The sequence below is a fragment of the Acartia tonsa genome, chromosome 4, assembly GCF_053477335.1.
Source record: "Acartia tonsa isolate MP-2025a chromosome 4, ASM5347733v1, whole genome shotgun sequence".
NCBI classification, from domain to species: domain Eukaryota; kingdom Metazoa; phylum Arthropoda; class Copepoda; order Calanoida; family Acartiidae; genus Acartia; species Acartia tonsa.
Window position 1 is genome coordinate 25988386 of NC_137263.1, and position 27589 is coordinate 26015974.

The following is a 27589-nucleotide window of genomic DNA, read 5'->3' on the forward strand; positions in this document are numbered from 1 at the left end:
CCTACCTATAATGTATTAATTCAATCAATCAAAACTATTTTTCATCCAGTAAATTCGCGGTGTGCAAATATTTTTTGCGAGCTTTTCACTGCACGAACTTTACAGCAAGATAAATTCATTTTGGCAAGCTCAATATTATGTCAGATATCTAAGTGAAAAAAAATAGGATTCAATGTTATAAAGAAGTAATTTATCATTATTTTGTACTTCGCCCACAGCCCAGGGGCTGTGCAAAGAGGGATAAATATACCGCCTTTGCATTTTTATTTTGTATTTTTAAGAGAACTAGATTTAGGGGGGGTTAATTCAATTGTAAAAGGCGTGTAGTTCTCCTTCCTAAATATAAAAACTCAACAGTATTATGATATTCCTTCCCTTTAAAGCATAATCAGACCTGTCCGCTCATTACTCAATCATTTTTGCATCATACAATCATAATGACGGCCTTAGCTTAGTATTAAAGTTAAGTTATTTTTAAGCAGTTATAAATTATCTTGATTTTATTAAGATCGTACGTAACCTAGGGATGATATCATCCTTGTTTTATTATGATTTACAGAAAATAAAATAAAATGATGCTTATTTGTTAAAGTGTATATTTGAGTGATTGACAATTAAATTGTAATATTTTATGTGTGGCTTTTTAACCAGACACAATGTGAGTGTGTATGTATTTATGTGTGTGTGTGTGTGTGTGTGCGTGTGTGTATGTTTGTGTGTGTGTGTGTTTGTCGGTGTGTGTGTGTGGGTGTATGTTTGTGTGTTTCGACTAATTGTTGTTCAACTCTATATTTATTTTTTGGATGTCAGATGTCAAGTTTTGTAATTAGTGCTTTCAAAATACTTTGGTCCTGGTTATAGATTTATTAAAAATAGACATCTTTTCTTAAAAGTCCTTAAACATATAATAAAGTCCCATAAGCTGAGAAAAATGAAAATAAATTTTATAAGAAAAATGGGGTCGGGGAATTGTCCCTTTCGTAACATCCCCCCATAAGGGGCGCTTCGTCGTATTTTAAAATGGCTTTTTATAGGTTATTTTAGGTTAGGTTAGGTTATATTGGGTTAGGTGATTGCCCCAAAGGGTTAGGTAATTGGCCCCGCAGGGTTAGAGCCCCCTGCAGGGGCTAGAAATAGGAGAAAAACTACTGTGAAAAATACGAAGAATCGCCCCATAAGGTGCGATGTTACGAAAGGGACTATACCCGAAAAATGCTCTTATAAGAAGCCCCCCCCCCCAAAAAAAAAAAAATAATAATAGTCGCTAGTTTATAGATAAAACATTAATTTAAAATATATTTTCTAGGAGGTTTAGAAAGAGACACATAGTAGGATTTATAGGAACTTATGTTTTTCATAAGTTCTCTATTTTAAAACTATCTTTTATATATCTGGCGTTTATGGAATCAATGAATTTATATTAAAAGTTGATTGAATAACGTACTGTCAAAATTTAGATTAATTATATACTATTTCCTAGTTGTAATATTATAGATTGACACTAATTATAAATTTTATACAAAAATTTATAATTTTATTATGTAATATTTAGTAATTAGTAAAATTTTTACACTTTTTATTATGCAATAGGTGAAATCAAATTATAACAAGGGCAGTAATGTCCATAGAGTAGCCAAAGTAGCCAAATAGCAGACAGCCTTCTAATATTATCATTTACAATAGTATGCATCAAATATAGGAAAAACTGAAGGATCTGAAGGGATATGACAATGGTCAATAAACTATGATGATAAAAGTAACCCCTTTTCTTTTAACAAACAATTTTCAACGAATAATAAAACAAAAATCGGGTATAGTCCTTTTCGTCGCACGCACCTTAAGGGTCGATTCTTCGTATTTTTCACAGTAGATTTCCTCCTAATTCTAGCCCCTGCGGGGCCAATTGTCTAACACTGTGGGGCAATCACCTAGTCCAAAATAACCTAACCTAACCTAAAATAACCTAAAAAAGCCATTTTAAAAATACGACGAATCGCTCTTTAAGGGGCGTTGCCCGAAAGGGACTATTCCCCAGAAATCATAAAGTTAATACAAGATTTGCCAGACCTGGGGATTCGGGCTCTTGGTGCTAACAAAACTGTTTTCAATCGTATAATATAATATTTTAATATCCGTGGAAAGCTGTCTCTAATGCGATACGTCAAATTACTATTATTGTAAATTCTCTTCTAATAAGATAATTATATTTGTCAGGGAAGCATGGGAATATTTGTCAAGACTATTTTCTCAAGTGGACAAGCTAGAGATATTGGAACTCTCAGAGAAGGTAGGAAATTATTATATTTATTGTCCACAGATCAAAAAATTAAAAATTGATTTAATCATCCCTGTAATATATTTAAAATTAGGTATCTTGCCTGTATTTTATGAAATATCTATAGTTAAACATTTTTATTAAACATGTTAACTAAACTATAGATTAAAATAATGTTTAAATTTTATTGAATGAGTTGTAAATGGATTTAAGTTTGAATATACATTAATATCTTGAAGGGATAAACAGTCGTGTGTCGGTATAAACTTATTGATGGCAATTTCCTTCTGCTCAACAGTGGGACCTTAAGAATCCCCCTTCTTATTTTTCTAACAGAACGTAACTGTAATGTCTTTGTGAGAAAGGTTAGATTAAGTAGGATTACCATTCCACGGAGCATAGGGAGGGGAGTAGTGGCTGGGGGAGGTGTTGTCTCATTTATTTAAAAAATACTAAATAAAGGAGGGTTGATGTGTGGCTCACTTGTCGACATGAGGTTTTGTGCTCTTTTGACATCTTTCATAAATATTATAATTTTAAGCCTGAGTTATCACACACGGAGATAAACACACTCACACACACACGCACAAACTCACACACAGAGAGACACGCAAACACACACACACACACACGCACACAAACTCACACACAGAGAGGCACGCGCACACACACACGCACAAACTCAAACACAGAGAGGCACGCACACATACACCAAATAATCTCATTTATATTCAAGGAATCAGCTGTCTAATTACAGTCTGTCAAAAATCAGTTTCAGGAATTCATAAATAAATGCCCATTTCAACGACTGATATTTGATGAAATAACATTTTTTTAAATATTAGTTCCTTTACAAATTAAATTTATTGTTTACCAACAAAAAGATGTTTTTAATGTCTTCTGTCCTTTAAAGTTTTTATCTATTATGTGGGGGGTAGGTTAGTCCTTTCAAAAGGAATGGCTCTCCGAAGATTCAAAACTTTTTTCTAGGGGTAGTCTGAAGTTCCAAAGTCCCAAAAAACCCCAAAAATCCTTTTGAAATTATATATACAATGAGAAAATATTTTATGACAACTTTATTACTTTAAAATTATAATAACTTAATTTTGTTGAGAGTGCCTGGGGAAAAGTAACGGCTTGTCAAAACTCTTGTTGAATAATAATCATTCAAAATTTCCTTTTGTCTCAGATTGTGCACGAAGAAAATGTTTTACTTTTCAAAACATATCATTTTAAAAGGAGACTTAATAATTTGTTTTATTTTCTCTCATTAATAAGATAGAAAAAAACGATATAATAATTGAAATAAAGTTTTATGATTTGTGACCTTTAATTATTACTAAAATTATTATAAAATTTTGTTTGGTTGTGGAAAATATCCATTAATGCAAGGTTTTTCTTTTCATACGTTGGTTACACAAAAAAAATATTTTTGTGGTGTAGAAATAAAATAACATTATTTTCTGAGAAAAACTAGGACTAGAAGAAGTAATGCTAAAATCAATCGATACATTTTTGTTGCAATTTTTTTTTTTAAGTTTTGAAAGATATTTTAAATAACAATCCTAAAATTTTAAAGTATTTTCTCGCATTTATTCGAATCCGATGGATAGGAACCGGTTCTCATCCATACGAAAAAACTATGTCTAGCATCGTATTATATCCAGCTTTCTATCAATATAAAAATGTACAATCATAAGATTAAAACCAGTTTTTTTAGCCCTTGCCTTCGGCACCTCTGGGCTAAAAAAACTGGTTTTAATCTTATAATTGTACATTCTATATCCGCGGAAAGCCGTTTATAATACGATGCGAGAAATAACTATTATACAAATATAAAGTTTTTAAAGTCGTGGAGTGTCCTTTCCACATCGAGATAAATTGTAGCAGGTACCAGTCACATTTATCAATTTTCAAATATTCACAATTTATTAGTTTGCTCTTGTTAAACTTATTCTGAATATCTATTATTTATATACCCACCTTCAAAAAATATAACTTTAAGATGATAGAGTACATTTTATTTTAAAGTAGATTACTAGCATAGTTAATGGAATTGTAAACTTAAATCAAAACCCTAGAGTCCTGTAGGGGCATATAAAGGTGGGGGAGAAGTTGTACTCCCGTCCACCATTTTAATTTTAGCTTAAAGAATAAAAAGTAAAAAAAAAAAGTAAGGTCCTTTTTTTCTAGGAGCGATTTCTCTTTGAAGGGTAGTGGTATCTTCCCTCAAAATAGTTATAAACCTTCTCATGACGTCTGAGAAGCTACCTAGTAAAGGAGAACCATATTAATACAGTGGTTGACGAGATCCTTTGGTACAGACAGACAGACATGCTGTCACTTTTGTATAAGAATTACATTTATTTTCTGTATTTCATACTTTTTTTTTAATTTCCAACTCAAAAAAAAACTGAAAAATATACGTATGAGATGGGGCAATTTGGAATTTTCTTGGAACCTCGTAAAAGTGTCGAACTATGACGTCAGAAAAAATAACAATTAACCAATGAGAAGCCAGTATTCACTGTAATTGACCAATGGTAAAATATATAGCGGTCTCTCATTGGTTAATTATTAATTTTTTCTGACGTCATAGTCAGACACTTTTACTGGGTTCATTTTCTTGCTATTAACTTTTACCTTAGTTTCATGTAAATAAAAACAGAAAACATTTTGTATGTATATAAATGTAAGTTTTTACATATATAAGTTCACATACAGGATGAAAGGAAAAAATTTGTGGCGTCTTTCAAATGCCACTGTATTAGGTGTAATGTCAGGTAGGCGAGATGAAGGCTTCATGGTACTTTTATTTTTAATAAAAAAATTATTGGGGAGAGAAAGCAATATTTTAATTTGCCATATCTCTTAGAGGAAGACGATCACCCTCCTTTGAAAAATAAAATGAAACAAGCTTCTCTGGCACCAATATCAAAAGGACTAGCAGTCAGCGAGATCTCTTGGTTCAAACAGATAGATATCATCATCTTTTTTAAAAGAATAAGTTTAAGAATTTCATTTACTATTAAGAAAAAATTCCAAATTGGATTTCTAGTTGCACCCTGAATTTTATTTTTGCAAACAGGAAATTGGCTGGTTGAGGTTATTTGTTTGCAAATATAACTTTTTTTGCATACATATGTTATGTACATATATAAATCCACCATTTAAAATATGATCAATTTGACACCATAACCACTCACAGTCATATTCATGAAGCATCTTTCTTTTTAAATTATTTTTGTTTAAATTAGATTACGAATATTTTTCAAATTGCTGTTTCCTACGCATGAGATCTTGGCTGAAATTAAAGATAGACGTCTGAAAAAAAGATTGTAAACATCCAATCTGTAACTAATTTTGTCTGTCTGTCTGTCCATATTATTGTTGTAGAATTTATCATGTATTGAGTAGATTCTCATAACAAATAAGCATCTACTCTATTACTTACTCGGTCAATGCATATCTTTTATCTGAAGCAGATTATAGTGCCTAATAAAAATGACAAACAACCAATGATAGGCCATTATACATTTTACCATTGGTCAATTACAATTTATACTGGCCTATCATTGGTCATTTGTATTATAAATCGTCATTTTTATAAGGCACGTTAAGCTGCTTCCTTTTCTCTTCATTTATCAAATAATTCAGTGATTGGATCTTTGCTAATTATATTGAATGGCAATACGATATGAAATTGGAGATTATTTCTAGAATAGGGTCTGGTGCCCTCTTCATCTGAAATTACAGTTGTTTAAAAGACAGGGTACATTGATGGGACAATGGACTTTAAATTAATCTTCCTCCCAACCAATGTGTATAGAATTTTACCTTTATTTGCTTCCAATTGATACAGGAGAGGAAAAGAAAATGTTAAGTAAACTAAATAATTTAGACACCATGTCTTCTCTATCCCTGAATAAAGAAAATATGGGACAGAAAGAATTATTTGCTTATTTGCATAGTTTATATGTGGTAAAGATGTGCATCATAAGTTCTGCAATCTTTTTCGCATTGTGCAAAAATCAGTAAATTTTTATAAATTCGCAAAAATATACGATAGCAAATTATTAATGGGATCTTGTTTAATTTTTATAGTACAGCATTTGGAAAGGGGTAGGTTTTACTGTAGGAATAACTTGCGGTTCTGATGATATGATATTGTAGTATATTAGGTGGAAGGGATTACACACCAAAGTTTAATTTTTTTTGGGATTTGCCAAGGTTTAGCTAATGTTACCTTGTAAACTCAAAATATAGCACATAATATAACTTATTAAGCAAATAAACAAAAAGTATATGTGTAATTTTAAATGAAATGTATCAACTATACTATACTATGCATAAGATACAGTATGATATGACCAGCACACTTGCATTTCTATATTAAATTTTTAATAGAAGGTAAAATATTTAAAGGGTTGAATTATTTATTATATTGAATTTATAAATGCTTTTCATTTCTAAAATGTATCACATTTCCCTACTGTTTATTTTGTTATGATCATTGCCAGATAAAAAATTTTATAGCTTTTTCTAAATCGTTTAAATTTATCAAGTTTTTTTGATTATAAATGTATAATATATAAATTAGAAATATCTCAATGATATGCACTAAAGTATCAGAAAGTATAAAGATGTTGAGAAAGGTTTATATTTATGTATATATGTATTAGTGTCCATTCACTACCGCTTATTAAAACAACAGCATATTAACAAAATATTCAATAGAATACTGGTAAGAATGATGCAATTGAGAAAAAGTAGCTTGTGACAATGTAATTAATATGCAGTTATAAATCTATCTTAACCATAACATTTAAAAATTAGTACCTACTGCTGCTTCATAACGAAATATATTTAAAAGAAAAAATCTTCATTATCAATTGCATCTCTTGTAGAAGTGAATCAAGCAATATGTGCGTTTCTGATGATCTGATAATATGATAAATGTACGGAAGTGAATCCACACCTTGCTTATGACATACTGCTTGCATAATCTTCCATATAAGTATATCCTAGATTTACAGGGATAGGTAAATTGGCCAGAAATAAATATTTCTGTAACTTTAAATTTGAATAATCCGAGAAAGAGATAATGCAACTATTATCATTTTAGCTACTTTCATAGTGCAGTGGGGTAAAATATGTAAGAATGCCGTTAACCATTGCGTATCCATTAACAAATTTGAAAACAAAAATTTGTAAACGATTGAGATTGAAAAGGTTTTGAATTTTGTAAAATATAATGGAAATTAACAATCCAAAATTATTTATCCATTCAATCTCCCTGTAGGATCACTTACCATTACGTATGTGACAGGCTCTACTACATACATATATGAATTCACTTGCTATGTACTGCATATACTAATAACAAGAAAGTTGAAATCCATTTTAAAAAAGATGACTTACTTTTTTAAAAATTCAGTCAAACTACTACCTTTAACATTGATAGTAAAGCTGTCCATGTACCTAGCCATTTGTCATCCTGTTTTCCTGCATAGCTGTAAAATACCTCTGAAACTGAAGAAGAAAACAAACTTTAATGGAAAATATTTTTATTCTTATAAAATATTTACAAACAATTGTTTAAGGTGATATAGTGGCTGTGCTTCCTAAAAATGCAACAGCCATACTATATTTTTGGCATATCTTACCTTAAAATAATTTTTTGCAGATGATTTTAGGGTTTCTGAGATTGGTGTTCAGAGAAGGGTTGGCAAAAAAAGGAACATTTAAAATGTTTAAAAGTTTCTTCTTCAACGATAATTTAATTCTTTAACAAATTTTTCTTCTTTAGTATACAAAAAAGTCAACTAAATGACAAAATCGTTTTTTTACTTAATCCATTATTTTACTGTCCATAATGAGATAGCTCATTCTAAATAAGCTATCTCATTATAGAGTCTCTGCACTTATTTGTGGATACTTTTGATCTATATTCAGTAATTTTGATATTTCTATCCAAATACAGATTTAAGTCTTGGGATGGTTTTAGGCTATTTTCTTCCTTACCATTCCCAGTCGAAACAGAACCCCTATATGCTAAGTTATCAGCTGCTAGTGATATATGTATAGGATAATTTGTGGTTAATTTTATCATAACAAATTATCATTTTATAAACTTACTTGGTTTATATGTAATCTACACTAATATATGGTTAATTTTTGTCCTGACACCATGTCCTTCACATTCTTAGTTGTAAAGATACTTGGCTTATAGGTTCTGTAAGCATAGATGTGGCTACTTTTTGCTTCAATATTCCGTTCATGACTTGCATTATATTCAAACCATCTTCACAGGATTTATATGTACTTATGGGTAACCACGGATTAGCTTGGGTTGAATTTTAGAATATTAAAAAACTCCTATAGTATTTTTGTCCAAACTTCCAAAATCAAATTTGTAACTTCTTTTCTTGATTAATTCTAATTCTCCTTTAAAATTGGCTAACCATTACCCAATATAACCTGACCTAAAGTTATAAACAAACTAACAAAAAAACTATTTTTTCCCTTTATTTTTCATGCCTTTTAAAATAAGGAGCCACATATGTAAAGTAATAAATGTAGATTCTTGAATAGAATTTATTAATTGCAAAAAGAGTAGCTGAGATCATAAAAATCTTTATTTGAAATATAATATTTTGCTTAATCGTTTATGATTATTGTAAATTGTAAATCAGTAGACCATTACTTCCTGGAGGGAGTTGGTATCTGAACAAAAAATATTTCAATTTTTGAATGCTTAAGAGAAAAAATATTTAATTATCGCATAATATTATAGAAAGCTTTCGCGGAAAGTAAATTGAAAAACTACAAGATCAATTCCAGTTTTGTTAGCCCCGCGACGATTTTTCATTCTATTATTCGTAGAAAATTGTCTAATAATTCGATCCGATACACGTTTTTTAGCATGACTTAGGACTGGTTATAATCCATCAGATAATATTCGTTTTCGAAGAAATACTGGAATAGTTATTTCTTTCATTGTATTATAAACGGCTTTCCGCGGATATAGAATGTACAATTATAAGATTAAAACTAGTTTTTTTAGCCCCGTGGTGCCGAAGGCACCGGCTAAAAAAACTGGTTTTAATCTTATGATTGTACATTTCTATATTCGTAGAAAGCTGGATATAATACGATGCTAGACATAGTTTTTTCGTATGGATGAGAACCGGTTCCTATCCACCGGATTCGAATAAATACGAGAAAATTTATTATTTTTATTTAGATAAATGTAAAACCAAATTTTAATTAAACTTTACGAAGTAGTATTTTAGATGTAATTTCCTATTCAATCTTGCGTATATTCTCAGTCCTATGGGTCTCTGTAACCCTCCCTATATATTTCCTGTTAAACAAATATGGAATGGCAAAAGTGGTGACACAAAATACACAACTTTAGAAAACATGGAAAGAGCACTGTACAATAAACCAAAAATTATTATGAAATCCAAGTAAATTTTTTTATGAATAAAATGCTAATGAACTAAATAAAATAAAGAATATTTGATATCAACCAAATTTTAGAAAACCTTCGCTTTTATTAATTTAAGGCTATTAGATTATTTTCATTGGTGTTATGTTGTATAAACATTATAGCATAATTTTGGAATAATGTGAAGATCCGCTGTACATTAAGAAGAAATTTGTTTTATATTATTTGAAACATTAAATACTATTAACATATACAAGCTATTGTTATCATAATTTTGATTTTACAGTTTGAGAAAATTTTACTTCGTTAAAGTAAAGCTTTTTAATATACTAGCGGCTTCGCCCCTAGCCTCTAGGGGCGTTGCCCCAAGAGTTAATTAATGAGAAAAAAATTAAGTACCTGGTGAGAAGCCCTCACTCCACCACTAATTTTAAATAATAGAAAGAAAAAAATATTGGGGGGGGGGCATTTTTAGGGGGGTTGGGGGTGTCCCCCCCCCCCCCCCCAAGAAAATAGCTTAAAACCACCACAGGATCAATACTAATAGGTATATGCAATGAAGAGTAGAATTTGATCGGTTCAGTGGTTACCGAGATCTTAAGGGACAGACGGACAGACAGACATCGTTCTACTTTGTATTATATATAGCTTTAGTATGTACGTCCGGAAAATCGTAGCAACTCTATTTTGTTACCCGAAATTTCGTAAGTCTATTCCAATCATTTTCATTTTGTGATACTAAATTTCAATATATTAAATAATTTTCTTATTTGATCTAATATTTAGATGATTCTACATTTAATCTACTTTATAATTGTTAATTTGTCTAACTGTCTGAATTCTTAAGTATTTTAACGTTATTGGACAATTTTTAAAGTTTTTAAACCTGTGTTTTAAGTAATAAGGAAACAATTTTAGTCCATGCTTTGATTAAAATTGATTTTAAAAGGCCTACACACAAGCACACACACACACACACACACCCATACACACACTCACACACACACGATTTGGTTTTTATTAATTAATTTGTTCAGGGCAGTAATTTGTTATGGAAAATGATAGCTTTACATCATGATTATTACAATTTTAACATTCTATATTATAAAATATTTTAGATGGGTAGAATCTTTATAAGTGTCTTAGTCCCCCTCACAATTTTAATCAGAAAAGTAGTGTATAATGTATGTGTGTCGTCGACATAATTAAACAAAATATAACAATTACACAATGATTACACAAATATTTTGTTATTTTACACATCTACGACCGTTCTTAAGATATATTTGCCTTTGTGTGAATAGTAGGTATATTCCCTGATAAGAAGAGCCAAATTAATCCAGGTTGAGCGAGATATTAGGGACGGATGGGTAGTTACTTTTAGGTTGAACACCAATTGTTTAAAGTGAAATTTGCTTGATTTTGACATGAGAACTAGGATATATAAGTTGGAAGGAATTTTAATGTTAGAGGGAGATTTGAAATCTACATCAAATTTTAAGGATTTTTTTATAAAATTCGTTTTTTGTATAATTCTTTATCTAAAAGCGGAAATACAATTAATTAATTAATTTTGACATCTGTGATTGGTGGATTTAAAACTATCTGCGCTCTGATTGGAGAAGCTTAAGTGTCGTACGTCATTCAACCAATTAGAGCGCAGGTAGTTTCCAATCCACCTCTCCTATTGGTCAAAATTAATCAACTTAAATTGTATTTCCGCTTTTAGATAAACAATTATACAAAAAACAAATTTTATAAAAAATCTTTAAAATTTGATGCAGATTTCAAATCTCCCTCTAACATTAAAATTCTTTCCAACTTATATATCTTAATGAGAACCCTTTCATTAGAATCTTCAGAAAAAGCAAAGATCAAAAGACATATTAAACTATTTTCCAGTATGACTACTAAACCGGTTCTCGGCCATAATGAGGACCATGTATATCATCGAAGTACAGACAATTTTCCACGAATATACAAATAGAAATCATAAAATTAATACTAGTTTTGTTAGCCCGAGCCTTCGGTCCCTCGGAATAAACAAAATTTGTTTAAATTTTTTTTATTTATTTAAATTTCCACGGAAAGCTGTCTTAAACACGATGCGATTTATAAATAATTGTAAAAATTGTCGGGAGTGAAAATACTGAGATGATTTTGAGATAGAGGAAGTAAATTTGCTCGAGTAAATGAAATTACTTAGAATCAGGAGATACAAAATATCCGACATAAATAATTATTTACAAAATTTGTACACAAAATGTGCCTTTCTGCCGTTTTCGTGCATTTTTTGTAACTTAAGGAAAAATAATTCAATTTTAATTAGGTATTTAATAGTAGGAATGTCATATTTTAATATTGTTTTAGAACAAAATCAAGACAAAAAAAATAAATGTAAATCATTATCTTGGGGTATTTAGGGGTTAATGGCTTTTCATCCCTAAAGGTGTAAGTTTTCATGAAAACTAATCCTGTTTCTACAAAAAATTATCCTAAGCATATGTAGCATGCTGTTCAAATATAATAAATGAAGTTTAACAACCAAAAACGAGTATTTCATAATATACTCAGACAATCTAACGCAGAATCCCAACAAGAACGCAACTATGCATCATATCACAACATGAAAACTATAAATCCCACTTATTTTAGATGCATAGCATCTCTATAATAATCCCTTTCTTCAGCCTTTTACTCTTTCTTTCATGTTATTTGTAATTTGAAGTAAATTAATTAAACTCTTAGTACGACAATTATATTTTTTTTGTCAAAATTAGAAAAGAACTCAAAAAAATGCAGTTTAATTTTTTTCTTTTCTGTTCGTTCTTGTCCTCTATTATCCTTTGAACTTTTAAGAAAGCAATCATATCTACAGTTTTCCTAAAATTATATATGGATATTATGTTTTTCCCCCCGAATATTTTTACTGTTCCTATATTTTATACTTGACTATTATCTAAAAGAATTTTTATGAATCTTTTACATGGCCATAAAATTGTTAGCTTGTAATTAGCGACAATATAAAAATGATTATCTTTCTCATTAAATATAATGTCATATACATTTAAAACAGCTATAATTACCAGAAAGTATGTTCACGTCAAGTTGTTAATTAAAAGAGATTCCACTTGAATTTCCCTGATTACAAACAGGTTCTGCACTGAGAACAAAATTTTATCTATCGTGGTATATAAACATTGCCTGCGGAACCGAAAATAAAACTTTTTGTTTACAAAATTTCCTAACAACAAAAAAGGGTTGTTTGATGATTATAATATTTTCTACTAATAAGAATAGCAGTCGCAATAAACATTTTTAAGCTACTAACAGCAGTAAATGACCAGCTTCCGGCAACTTGCTAAAAAATGTGCAATATGAGATATTTTGATATCTTAAGGAACACCATTACTTACAAAAAGGGTCACTTTACTTTACTTGATCTTGACACGGGCTATGCATACTCTCCATCCACCTCTTTCTCTAGACAGACATACAATTACACACGTTCATGTTTATGTCCAGTAGATCTTTTCATGAAAATACCCTTTCTCGAATTTCATTCTTCTGCTAACCTAAAAAGTTACTTTAGGGGCCTAGAAATACATGTACAAAATTTCAGCTCTTTATCTCTACTGGCGACCTAGCGCCAGGCATGTAAAATATCAACAGTTAACGGTAGCACGGCGGTTTTAACAATATCTCAGTAATGTGCAGGTTTTAAGCTCTTCTGCATATTTCAATTTAAACACATAAGGCCAAAGATATTATATCCAAAAAATCTTTTGTCAAAGTCTACTCTACACCTAGCGCCAGTCAGTTTTCTAAAATCATGCATTTTATACCTGTGAAAAATGAAATCGCCAGCGCTAGGTGTAGAGTAGACTTTGACAAAAGATTTTTGGGATATCATATCTTAGGCCTTATGTGTTTAAGTTGAAATATGCAGAACACCTAAATTCACCTCCCAAGCCATTCTCTATGCATTTTAAATTTTTTTATGAAATAACGGGATTTCAAAACTGCCTTTTGAAAAGGCCTAAAAAGTATCTTTTTTTGTCCCTTTTTTCACTGTTTATAGTTACCACTTATTAAGATATTATTCTCAGTTAAAAAAAAATTGGCGCTTCCAGCACCAAAACCGGCAAAAACAGGCAGTTAAACTTCTGTACCCCTACTTAACCCCCTAACAGAACCCCCCCTCTATCTCGGCTCCTGTTACAGATAGAGACTTAAAACTTTTTTCTGGTGGTTCATGTGTATTTTTAGAGAAAATTACTTTTCTAGTCATAGCGGTCAGACCGCTCCTTATCCGCTTTTTAGCGGCCAGCCGCTAAATACTAAAACTACTGTAGAGCAGCCAATTTTAAAGCTAAGAAAACCAAATTTTATGACGAACTATTATTTTTTATAACAAAAAAATACCTTTCTGACCATCGCCGAAAAACGACAAATAACGAAAACCGCCAATTTTGGCGGTAAAATGGCAGTTGGCGGCGCTAAATAATATTTTTATCTGTTTATAGTTACAATTTATTAAGATATTATTCTCAGTTAAAAAAAAATTGATGCTTCCAGCAACAAAACCGGCAAAAACAGGCAGTTAAACTTCTGTACCCCTACTTAACCCCCTAACAGACCCCCCCCTCTCTATCTCGGCTCCTGTTACAGATAGAGACGTAAAACTTTTTTCTGGTGGTTCATGTTTATTTTTAGAGAAAATTACTTTTCTAGTCATAGCGGTCAGACTGCTCCTTATCCGCTTTTTAGCAGCCAGCTGCTAAATATTAAAACTGCTGTAGAGCAGCCAATTTTAAAGTTAAGAAAACCAAATTTTACGACGAACTTTTTTTTTATAACAAAAAAATACCTTTTCTGACCATCGCCAAAAAACGACAAATAACGGAAACCGCCAATTTTGGCAGTAAAATGGCGGTTGGCGGCGCTAATTAATATTTTTATCTGTTTATGATCATAATAAAAAAATACAATAATTGGCTGATTAAGGTCTGGAAAGGGGCAACACAGTTAATTGTTGAAACTAATGTAATAGACTTTTATTTTAGTCAGATGCCAGATGCAGGCAATTAAATAAATTAACATTTAGAAATAGGAAAGAAAACAAAGTCACTCCTAATTAGGACAGAAGTCACTGGAAATTGATCTAATTGATCTAAGGAAGGCTACTTATGTCCTTCATCTAACAAAATCTAACTTAAGGGAGCTGACTTATGTCCTTTGTCTGACAAATTCTTACATTAGGAAGGCTGCTTATGTCCTTCATCTTGCAAAACTTAGCTTTTCTGTCCTTTACATAGCAAAACCTCACAAAACATAGCTTTTCTGTCCTTCAAATAGCAAATTCTTGAAAACATAGCAAATTCTTGAAAACATAGAAAATTCTTACAAAACATAGCAAATTCTTGCAAAACATAGCAGATTCTTGCAAAACATAGCAAATTTTTGCAAAACATAGCAAATTCTTACAAAACATAGCAAATTCTTGCAAAACATAGCAAATTCTTACAAAACATAGCAAATTCTTGGAAAACTTAGCTTTTCTGTCCTTCACATAGCTAATTCTTGCAAAACATAGCAAACTCTTACAAAAAATAGCAAATTCTTACAAAACATAGCAAATTCTTACCAAACATAGCAAATTCTTACAAAACATAGCAATTTCTTGAAAAACATAGCAAATTCTTGCAATAAACTAAAAAACGAAGTCAAAAATGTAAAAAAAATTTTGGACTTAGCCAAATTTACTAAGGATTCGAACCATTTCCCAAATCTTACTGTCGGTACCAAGGACACCAGGTCACTGTATCTCAAGAACCGGTGGTCGGATCACGCTGAAACTTCACTTTTCAGATTGGGACCCCTATTGCAAGAATTTGCTATGTTTTGCAAGAATTTGCTATTTTTTGTAAGAATTTGCTATGTTTTGCAAGAATTTGCTATGTTTTGTAAGAATTTGCTATATTTTGCAAGAATTAGCTATGTGAAGGACAGAAAAGCTAAGTTTTCCAAGAATTTGCTATGTTTTGTAAGAATTTGCTATGTTTTGCAAGAATTTGCTATGTTTTGTAAGAATTTGCTATGTTTTGCAAGAACTTGCTATGTTTTGCAAGAATTTGCTATGTTTTGCAAGAATTTGCTATGTTTTGCAAGAATTTGCTATGTTTTGTAAGAATTTGCTATGTTTTGCAAGAATTTGTCTACAAAGGGTTAAAAACAAAATCAAAATATACAAATCTAATTATTAAAAACATCAAGATGATCTTTTCCATCCTATTACATATTATCTTTCTTATTTTCCTTTTCAAATGCAAGATGTATTTTCAAAATTTAACTGTTGATAGAAAGATTCTGGATCATTGACAGAAAACGAAGTTGCCGGTGATTCTTATGTGCTAGTATGCATAAAATGACTTTAGAAATGTCTTCTGATTTTAGTTGAAAGGTGGATACAATAAGTGAAGGACCTATTTTTATAGTATCTAACAAAACAAAGTTTATAATCAGTGATAGTGAGAAAAATTGTGTCTATGGTTGTCTTTATATAAACTTTTGTACAATATTTAATATTGATATAGTGTAAAAAATAATTGTAGTAATATTACCATTCTCCCCTTCAAGGACGTCCAATGTGTTTATTAGGTGGGGGGGGGGGGAAAGGATATTTTATTTAGGGGGGATAACAGGATGTCTGTTTTTATGTCTCTCTGTACTGAAGGATCTCACTAACTGCTGAACTGATATGGTTCCCCATAACAGGGTAGCTTCTCTTAGGTCCTGGGAAGGTTAATAACTAATTTGGTGAGGGTAACACCACCTTCCCAAGAACTTGAAAATCTAGGAATCAATCTGATTTGACACACAAAAAGTGTAGAAAAGTATGAATAAATATATATGATTGACCACATGGTACCTTCTGAATAAATTTTGACAAATAAAATAAAAATGAGGGACAACAAAACTTAGGTAGTACAATAAAAAAATATGGATTTTTTTTGTTATAAAAAATAATAGTTCGTCATAAAATTTGGTTTTCTTAGCTTTAAAATTGGCTGCTCTACAGTAGTTTTAGTATTTAGCGGCTGGCCGCTAAAAAGCGGATAAGGAGCGGTCTGACCGCTATGACTAGAAAAGTAATTTTCTCTAAAAATACACATGAACCACCAGAATAAAGTTTTACGTCTCTATCTCTAACAGGAGCCGAGATAGAGGGGGGGTTCTGTTAGGGGGTTAAGTAGGGGTACAGAAGTTTAACTGCCTGTTTTTGCCGGTTTTGGTGCTGGAAGCGCCAATTTTTTTTTAACTGAGAATAATGTCTTAATAAGTTGTAACTATAAACAGTGAAAAAAGGGACAAAAAAAGATACTTTTTAGGCCTTTTCAAAAGGCAGTTTTGAAATCCCGTTATTTCATAAAAAAATTTAAAATGCATAGAGAATGGCTTGGAAGGTGAATTTAGGTGTTCTGCATATTTCAACTTAAACACATAAGGCCTAAGATATGATATCCCAAAAATCTTTTGTCAAAGTCTACTCTACACCTAGCGCTGGCGATTTCATTTTTCACAGGTATAAAATGCATGATTTTAGAAAACTGACTGGCGCTAGGTGTAGAGTAGACTTTGACAAAAGATTTTTTGGATATAATATCTTTGGCCTTATGTGTTTAAATTGAAATATGCAGAAGAGCTTGAAACCTGCACATTACTGAGATATTGTTAAAACCGCCGTGCTACCGTTATCTGTTGATATTTTACATGCCTGGCGCTAGGTCGCCAGTAGAGATAAAGAGCTGAAATTTTGTACATGTATTTCTAGGCCCCTAAAGTAACTTTTTAGGTTAGCAGAAGAATGAAATTCGAGAATGGATATTTTCATGAAAAGATCTAATGTCCAGCATAGCCCTTTGTTTTTAGTGTCCAAAGTTTGCACTTTACAGTCCATGTTAAACTAAAAGTTATGTATTGACGTACTATTTTATCCAATTATTTCAACTATATAGGGAATAAGTAAAGTGTTTTTGCTGAATTTCTTGAAATTTGGCATTTTGCAAGAATTAATTTGCCTCAAATTGATGTCATAACTTTTAACAAATACTCGCTAAAATCCTGAAGTGCTATTACTACTTGTGATTTACTGACATAATACCAGCACCAAATGTTTAATAGGGTTGAGTATGCTTGTGAATGCTCAATTAGCCACCAAGGATCGTTAATTGTAAGCAAAGCATTGTTGACCACTTTGTGTTCAGTTTTAACTTCCTTGTAATGCTGTGTTAACTTTCTGCTTTTGAAGGATGGTTTACATTGTTTTATGCTATTTTATTGCAGTAATTAAATGTATAAGCAAATCTCTAATAAAGTTTAAAGGCCAAATTCTAACTCCTTGTTAGACATTTCCTGGACTTTATGTATAAAGACATATGTATGACTTCAGAAATTTCCCGGGCTAGCCTAAGAAATTTAAAAGGATTTGGCTCAATATACTAGTTTTCTTTAGCTATAAACCTTGGCATTTTTAAAAACCTTTTTGTCTAAAAATATCCAAGATTTTTCTAGATAATTGAAAATCTGAATTTTGTCAGTATTTCTGTATCCTAATTAAGAAACCGGAATAAACATTTAGACCATTTTTACAGAAAACAGGAGGAAAGCTTTTCAAGCAGATGGAAATCAGTTTCTCTATTAAAATTATTCTAAACATAATAGTATATGTATATTATTAGAAAAAAGTTGCATATTTTGTCTAATTGATGATTATTTTTACTAAGATGAAAGTTGGAAGTAAAATACTTTTTGTTCAGATGTAATTCATAAAAAATAACATTTAACTATGTTAACTTTATAAATTTTAAATTAGTTGTAATGTGAAGAATAATATAGAAGTAACTGTTGAATTGTCGGTGCTTTATTTTAATAGCTTCAGATAAGCTTCGCTCCTACAGAAAAGGAAAAATAACGAAACCTAAAATGTGTATGCAGTGGTTTGCATTATGTTACATAAAATTTTGTCGCTTCTCGTAAACACGTACAAAATACAAAGTAAAATTCAAATAAAAAAGCCTTAATTATTACATTTTATTGTGCAACACAAATATTTTCTTAAAAGAAATAGGCAGGATTAAATTAATTTTTGGCATTATTTCTTTTTAAAAAGAGAAATCCGATTTGCAAGTAAATTTACGGAAAAATTAATATATTCAATTATACCTTATTATCAAATATGCTTAAAACTTGAAGAAAAAAATTTATTTTTAAGAAAAACCAAGAGCAAGAAGTACAACTTCGGCATTAGGATATATTATGGTCATGTGCCTTAGCAGTTTTAGTGGCTTTAATATTGGTCATGTAGCAGCCATATTTGTACCACAAAATACATGCAATATCATGCAGGATAATACGGTAAATCTCTTCAAATAAATTACTTTTTAGATATTTGCGAAGCAAAATGACTCTTGCTTTCAATAAATCCAATAATTAGGATGATAATATTTTGTCTTCCTTAAGTTCATTTGTCTGCTTTAAAGTTGTCAATAAAGAAATATTTTTAAGCCTGAAATTGTAATTTTTAAGAAAACTGAAGAATCTTCTAATTTTACAATAAAAGCTTTTACTTATATACATAATAAAACGAATTATTTTAACTAAAATTATAATTTAATAAAAATAGTTAATTTAATAAAAATTTTCAAAGCACTCATAAATAAAACAATTAATCCAAAAAGTAGACTTTCGTAAAATCTTTGCTGCCAAAAAGAGAGAGAATTTTGATAAAGACAATGACATAAATTTATGGCGATGTCTATGTTACATTGTTTGTTGCGTAGCTTCGCTATAATTAGGTATTTCCGTACGTCCGTGATAACGCCAGTATTTTTAGTTTCAAATTAGAAAGACTAAGACCATTCTGGCACTTTATGAATCTTCCTAAAATTGAGACTGCAGTCGATTCAGTATTTAGAGAAATCTTAACGAACAAACACAAGAACTTTACTATTTTAAACATTACGATTTTATGTTCTATTTTATTTTAGTGGTAACATTTCTTTAAATTTTTGTTTTCTTGAACATTATGAGCATGAACGTCCTTGTTATACATATAGACAATATATGATATAACAGTGTTCAGTTATATGGGATATGGTTTATATATATTCATGTTACCCTGTGAGAAAAAAATTGGATTTCTTAAAAATTATTTATTTAAAAATGAACAATTTAAAGAATAATATATAATTTCTTGGGCCATCTTTACTTTTACTAATGAAAAGAGCTTTCCATTAATTCTCTCGTTAATTTTATGATTTTATGTTGAGTACAAAAACTTTGCCCCTGTTTATCATAGGATTTGTATAAAATGTTGAGTATTGGGTCGATATCAACTTCATTTCGTTGGATCATACATCATGAAGTTTACTAGGGCTAATCTAGACTTGTGTATTATGAATTCAGTCACAGCAGGAGTAGTCAGTTAATTTCATTTCTAAATTTTTATACAAAACTAGATTTCAATTTAGATTCATTAATATTAAAACTTAAAAGAGGAAATTTAAGATAAGAATCTGATATTATAATTTCTTTAAAAGAACATTGCACCTAAATAATATCTGTATTGCTTTCAGTTTTTTCTTTGGTTAAAAATATAAACAAGTACTAGAATACCGCATTCAAGTATATTTGTTGATAATTTAATTGTGGCAAAAAATTATTTGCAATTACATGAGATTTAATCACCTTCTTAGGATTTACACCGTTTTTATTCCTTTGCATGCATGTATACTTGTTATGGAAATTATGATGATGACAAGTTTGCAAAGATCATCAGTGTGGGTGTGGTCACACTTCAGGGATATAAGGATAGGTTATGGAAATTATTATGATGACAAGTTTGTAAAGATCATCAGTGTGGGTGTGGTCACACTTCAGGGATATAAGGATAGGTTATGGAAATTATTATGATGACAAGTTTGTAAAGATCATCAGTGTGGGTGGGGTCACACTTCAGGGATATAAGGATAGGTTATGGAAATTATTATGATGACAAGTTTGTAAAGATCATCAGTGTGGGTGGGGTCACACACCAGGGATATAAGGATAGGTTATGGAAATTATTATAATGATCTTTATAGTGCATTTATAAATTATTAATGGCACGTCAGCATTTTAATTGACTAATGGTAGGCCAGTATGACGTTATTTTTATAGGCTTTATAAAGAGCAAAATATTATTCAAGTGAGCGTTACATACAAACAGATAAATATTTTTTAACATACTTTTCTTTATATTCCTGCTCTATGAGAGAGTGTCAAATCTTATTATTCATTGTCTTTCATTTTAATATATTGTCATCATCTGAAAGACTTCTCAAAGCAAAAAGAATCCGAATTCCTTAATGTGCAAATGGACCACCTATCGCCCCCCTCCCTCCATTGTTTTATATTTTATGCGTTTTTGTGATATATTAGGTTAAGTAAGGATTACAAGAACCCAACAAGATGAGTACAAAATAATTTTTGGCCCATGTAGCGTTAGAGCTTCCCGAATAATGACTTTTTTGCCCATTGAGATGTATTTTGGTGTGTGTGTTCGTGTGTGTATGTTTGTGCCTGTGAGTGTGTAGGTGTATGTGTGTGTTTTTATGTGTGTGGATAAGAAAATTGGAATCAAGTCTGAAAAAAAAGATATTTGTTTTTTTTCGACGTTAGAGGCTGCTTTCGGCAAAATCTCTAAAGGTATACTTAACGTTAGTATATTGTAATTACTGTTATTAAAGGCTTACAAGTATAGATAATCTGGAGCATACGGTAACCTATATTGCATATATGTGGCTAGAGAAAACCCGCGTACATTCTTTTTTTTGCTCATTTACATGTATTCCAAGCTTCTAGTGCAATTTTTAACCTTCGATATTCCAGATTTCAGAAAAAAAGACAGTTCTTCGTTTATCCGACCTGATCTTCAAATTGTAATTGTTGAAACAAACAACTTAACTTAAATCTTATCTCAGCTTTCATAACAACTTTGCTTGCCAAAATTATTAAAATGTGTATATTTAGAAGCGAAGCTAAACTTCTGTTAATTCATTTTATTGGTTGGTTGTTGAAGATACAGTAAGTGTCATGTGTGACGTCATAAAAATACGTCTAAATCCATCTTTTTTTAGGGTTTTCATTTTCCACTTCTCCTCTCATCCTTCCCTTTTAGACTAATTATTATGACGTCACACATGACACTCTCCATGTCTCCTAGGTTGTTTAGTCGAATGTACAAATTATACCATGTTTTTTTTTAAATTATATCTTTTTACTAAGGGAATCTTCTTGCACATTTAAATCGACGGCAAGCTTTACTAACAAAGCCATCCGTTACGTACTTACCGATACACTCTAAGCGTAAGAAAACCTTCGCGATGAAAAAAAGTTTAATCTCTAAAAAAAAATATTATTTTAGGTGATGAGATATTGAGCGTGAATGGTATATCCGTGCAGGGCTTGTCCCACGGGGAGGCTATAGCCATCTTCAAGAACATCAAGGTTGGCACCATCAGAATTACTGTCGCCAGAAGGGATGCCATTGCTAAAAGGTAAAAATATTTTGGTTAGGTTGGGTCAAGTCGGGCCAAGTAGAAAATGGTTAGAAAATAGTACAGTGTAGGGTAGATGATTAAAATCCCATTTATTTATAAACAAATTTCACCTTTTCAGTTTGACTTATTTTAAGATCCATATAAAACTTCTTTTGTTGCAAAAATATTATAGTTGCCACTTTACACAAATACACACATCTATCAACTTTATTATATAGCAAATGATATGAATCAAAATCTGATGGTTGTACAAATATTAAACCATAACAACCTTAATGTTTTTTCTTACACCTGCCCGCAAAGAAAGTCATTCTACTTTTTATCACACTACTTCGTTTTCAATTAACTGATTTCTTCAGGGATATAAAGGACAAAACAATGGACTAATAATCACACAAAAGTTTTTGGGTAAGGTAGGGAAAGAAACTATTTTTTAGGAATTTTCGATCAAGGAATATATTTGAAGAAAAATCAAAGTATAAAGATTATTGAAATTTTAAATTTATCGCTTTCATTTTGTAATGTGTTCACAGTGGAGGTGTGAATTCACTACCGCTAAAGTTTCAAATGATCAGAACCGTATATGATTACAAAAAAGCCCAAACTATGCCCCTTCTCCTTTGCTTTAGCATTAAACACTCCATATTATTTATTTGTTATTGTATCGTTTTGTAATGAAAAATTATCATGTAATTGTGATAATATGTGGAATTAAATGCACATCCATCGAAGATGGTATCTGAAAAATTTCTCTTTTATACCTCTCCTAAATTATCTTAATTGTAAAATGACATATCAAGCGCAATTACATCTATCTTTCTACACCCCTCATGTACATTAGAAGCGAAGCTACAGTATAACTTATTTATGTCCGCACGCCACACTGTCTGTAAGAAAATTGACGGTATAGTGCTTTTTTTGTGGAAAATAATTCTATATATTGTCTGAAGTTATCTAATTATGGTTTACTTTTAATAAAATCTTCAAAAAATGTTAGATTACTGCTGCTATACATATAAAAGTGATTGTCCTTGTTATTTCGTGTATTATTGGTTGAACAAATACAGGAATAGGTATAACCAACAAGCAAAATAAATATAAAATAATATTTGGGGGGCAAATGGAGAGGTCGTCAATTTTACGATGTGTTGCCCCCCCAACGACAGCTGAAAAACATGTATAGGTTTTGTGATTTTTTTCCAAATTAATTTCGTTATTGGTAGAAGCTGGAACAAATAACTCATAATCGGTGAAAATCTCATTACAAACCAGTGATCTTATGGACAAGAGAATGGTTGATAAACTGATGTTAATCCCAAATGACCATTAACAAAATTACCCCTATTGTAAATTAAAATTCTTATCTAATCAAACTAGTCAAAATTTATTTGAAGTACCCAAGTTATAAAGATATTTTGGTTCTATAACTTTGGTTACTATTATAATTTACATTTACATTTCATTGTCCCCTCCCTCCCTATATCCATGGAAAAGAAAATCAGACAGAAACAGTTAATTTACCTTTAAATTTTTAAATAGGATTATTTTTGACTGGCGAACAAGTTGTATGAAAAATATGTTTTTGCTTCCCTATAATCAAAAGGTTTATAAAGATATTACATACATATTTATTATCCAACAAACAAGATTTAAATGCCAATAATAGGAAATGGAAAAACATTATTTGAGTTTATGGCTCTTCTAAACATTTTCAATTTATGATATTTTACTTGTAGGATAGGAAAATTTTATATTTAAAATATAAAGGTTAGATATTCAATATAATGAAAATGATATCCAGTTGTAACGCAACAAAAAATCATAAAAAAACAACTATTCTTGGACAAACTGCCAATCATTTGTACGGACTTTTCATTGTTCAATAGTAGATGCGCTACAAAAATTGATGTAATACATGAAATTACAAAACTCCTCCTACTTTTGTCAATGTATTTTGAAGCGAAGCTAACCTGCAACCAGGATATATCTGTACGTCCGTCTGATTGTTTCAACTACAACGGTCACTTAAACTTGATAAAAAAAATTTGCGGATTTTAAAATGAAAATTAAATGATATTGAAGCAATGTGTTAGTGATTTAAAGATTGGTGCTTTTTATTGTACTAGGTGCTGCACCCCTAGCATCTAGGGGCTCTGTTATCAAAATGAGAGAAAGAGGCTAGAAAAATAGCTTAAAACCCTCATAAGACTTAAATCTGAAAATGAAATAGCCTAAAACCATAACACGACCTATGTGAAGCCTGCCTAAAATAAAGAACCCATTCAGTTCAGAACTTAATTGAAATCTTAAGCTTCAGACGATTAGTAAACCCTCACTACTTTATATAATAGAATAATGCGTTACTATCTTTTTAATAAAAAATATTATATGTTTATTTATAGTGTGTTACTTTCGGATTACATATTCCTTGTTTTATAAATATAAACAATCAAAGTGTGAAAAAGATATTGCAATATAATTATAGCCCATGTAAGCCACCAACCTTTTAATTATGGATTTGGAGCTTGGCGCAGCAAAAACAGTTTACATGTTCATTATTTTCCCTTTAGCACTTTCCAAATACACAATTTTCAGCTTCAGCGAGCTATTTAAATGTTTGGTATTTTATTTCAAATCTTTACAATTACACTTTTACTTTTTCTGCAAGCAAAAAACCATGCTCCGTGCAAAAAAAAAATCTGAAAAATTGCCCTGTTAAACCATGAGGTTTTATTAACAACATGGATTTTCTATAATAATGGTTAATAATGTCTAAGTATTGAATTATCAGAAAGAAAATAAACTAAGAACACCTTTTACAATGTTTGTCTTACCCAATATCAAATCAAAGCAACTCTATAATTGTATCTAAAACGCTCTATTTTGGCTATATTAAGTCTCTTTTTTTCATACTATTGAAGCTCTGCATACGAAATGGGAGGAAGGGGGCAGAAAAATAATTTATATCAATTGCAAGACTGCATACTATAGGAAAGGAAGCAAGATCTTTTGTCTTTTAAAATACTATTTTATATTTATACTAGCGGCTTTTTTTTTTTGGGGGGGGGGTTAGTTTTTGGGGGGTTTGGGGTGTCCCACCCCCCAGGAAAATAGCTTAAAACCATCACAGGACCAGTAGGTATATTCCTTGAAGAGTAGAGCCCAATCGGTTCAGCGGTTACTGAGATCTTAAGCTTCAGACGGACAGACATCAAGCTATTTTGTATTATAGATTATCATACTTAACCACTACTGAATGATGTCATCATTGAATGAACATTTATATTAAAATCACCATACTTTAAGAATAACTCTTTGTAATTTTGACACTAAAGTTAGCGTATTCCTCTAATTAATAAGCTTATGAATTATGTCATTCTTGTTTTTACTAAAGCATATATAGAGTTGATTTATTTATATTTTATTGATTATTATTGATGTAAGAAAATTTGGGTTCATAAAATCGAATATTTTGAAGAATTGCCAAATGCGTTTTCTTTACATCGATGGAAGCTTAATAAACTACCACAAAAAAATGTTTTACTTTCTATAAGAATTAGTGGGCCCACGAATTTCACGATGGAGCATTAAACAAACTAGACTTCATAAGAAAATATAAAAAATCCATAAAGCAAAGCGTAACAATTAATCGGAGACACGAAAGCTATACTTTACGGACGTACGGATCGAACCTAATTACAGAAATGCTTCGTTTTTTAAATCATTGCTATACCTATAAAGCACTAAGATCAAGTGTTATGGTTGCAATTCACTTTAAATTATTAAAAGGAGCTTAGGTCTAAAGAAGCAATTCTTCGGTAGCTTTGGTTGCAATTCTTAAAACTTTAATCTTTATGACTTACTTGCTGTTGTGTTAAGGATCTTATTGGCGGTATTTTAAATAGGCACACATACAAACACACACAGAGAGATAGAGAGAAAGAAAGAATGAAATTATGAGCATAAGAAACAATAACTGGAGCTATCAATAAAAAGCATAAAAAAATGAAAGACATGCGGACACAGGCTAGTTTTGCAGTACTTAAAATATGTAGACTTTTTTTTATTAATTGATAAAACATAAAGAGAAATACACCTTTTGACCTCACCCTGTAAAGACGACAGATAACAGTGCAATTTACATTCCACTATCCATTATTAGCTGCACAGATACCAGTGCAATTTACATTCCACTATCCATTATTAGCTGCACAGATACCAGTGCAATTTATATTCCACTATCCATTATTAGCTGCACAGATACCAGTGCAATTTATATTCCACTATCCATTATTAGCTGCACAGATACCTGTACAATTTACATTCCACTATCCATTATTAGCTGCACAGATACCATTGCAATTTACATTCCACTGTCCATTATTAGCTGCACAGATACCTGTACAATTTACATTCCACTATCCATTATTAGCTGCACAGATACTATTGCAATTTACATTCCACTATCCATTATTAGCTGCACAGATACCATTGCAATTTACATTCCACTATCCATTATTAGCTGCACAGATACCTGTACAATTTACATTCCACTATCCATTATTAGCTGCACAGATACCATTGCAATTTACATTCCACTATCCCATTGTTAGCTGCACAGATACCATTGCAATTTACATTCCACTATCCCACAAACAAAACTTTTTAAACATTTTATTAACAGTTTATGCCATATTTTAACAGCTTTTTTGTAGTAGTCCTAAGCTAGTATATGAATAATTATTCAGTAGAGTAGAGTATTAACTCTAGTTATGGTGTGTATTATGGAATCATCATCTATTCATTATCTCAAAATTATACCTCTCACAATAGTTTTATTTGCAACTAGATATATCAATTTTATTTTTACAAAAATGGTTGGTTTGCAAGATTTGCTATTTTTGGAGCTATTTTTGTCTGATATTCAAGTCGACATTTTGAACTTTAAACAATAGTTAGCTCAAAAAAATGATTATATATGAAGTGTTATTCTATCTTATATTTTATGGATATAGTCCTTTTCGTGCAACGCCTCTTATGGGGCGATTCGTCGTATTTTCAAAATGGCTTTTGATAGGTTATTTTAGGTTAGGTTAGGTTATATTGGGTTAGAAATAGGAGAAAAGCTACTACAAAAATACGAACAAACGCCCTTTAAAAGGCGTTGCCATGAAAGGGACTATATTTTAGGCTATTTCAAAATTCTTCATTATCTAGATGCTTGTAGCGCAAATACTTACATTAATAACATAGAAACAT

General features: G+C 30.8%; 2 protein-coding genes across 5 annotated transcripts in view; both read left to right on the forward strand.

The window, feature by feature from the left end:
- LOC145316572 (uncharacterized) overlaps positions 1–27589 on the forward strand; it is a 257683-nt gene that overhangs the window by 175564 nt on the left and 54530 nt on the right. The window lies entirely within an intron of this gene.
- Positions 1–27589, forward strand: part of LOC145315409 (uncharacterized) — a 127633-nt gene that overhangs the window by 97284 nt on the left and 2760 nt on the right. Inside the window, exons 8-9 of the mRNA XM_080155391.1 lie at positions 2215–2287; positions 22195–22327. Of these exons, the coding sequence (XP_080011517.1) occupies positions 2215–2287; positions 22195–22327 (206 nt within the window). The remainder of the gene's footprint in view (positions 1–2214; positions 2288–22194; positions 22328–27589) is intronic.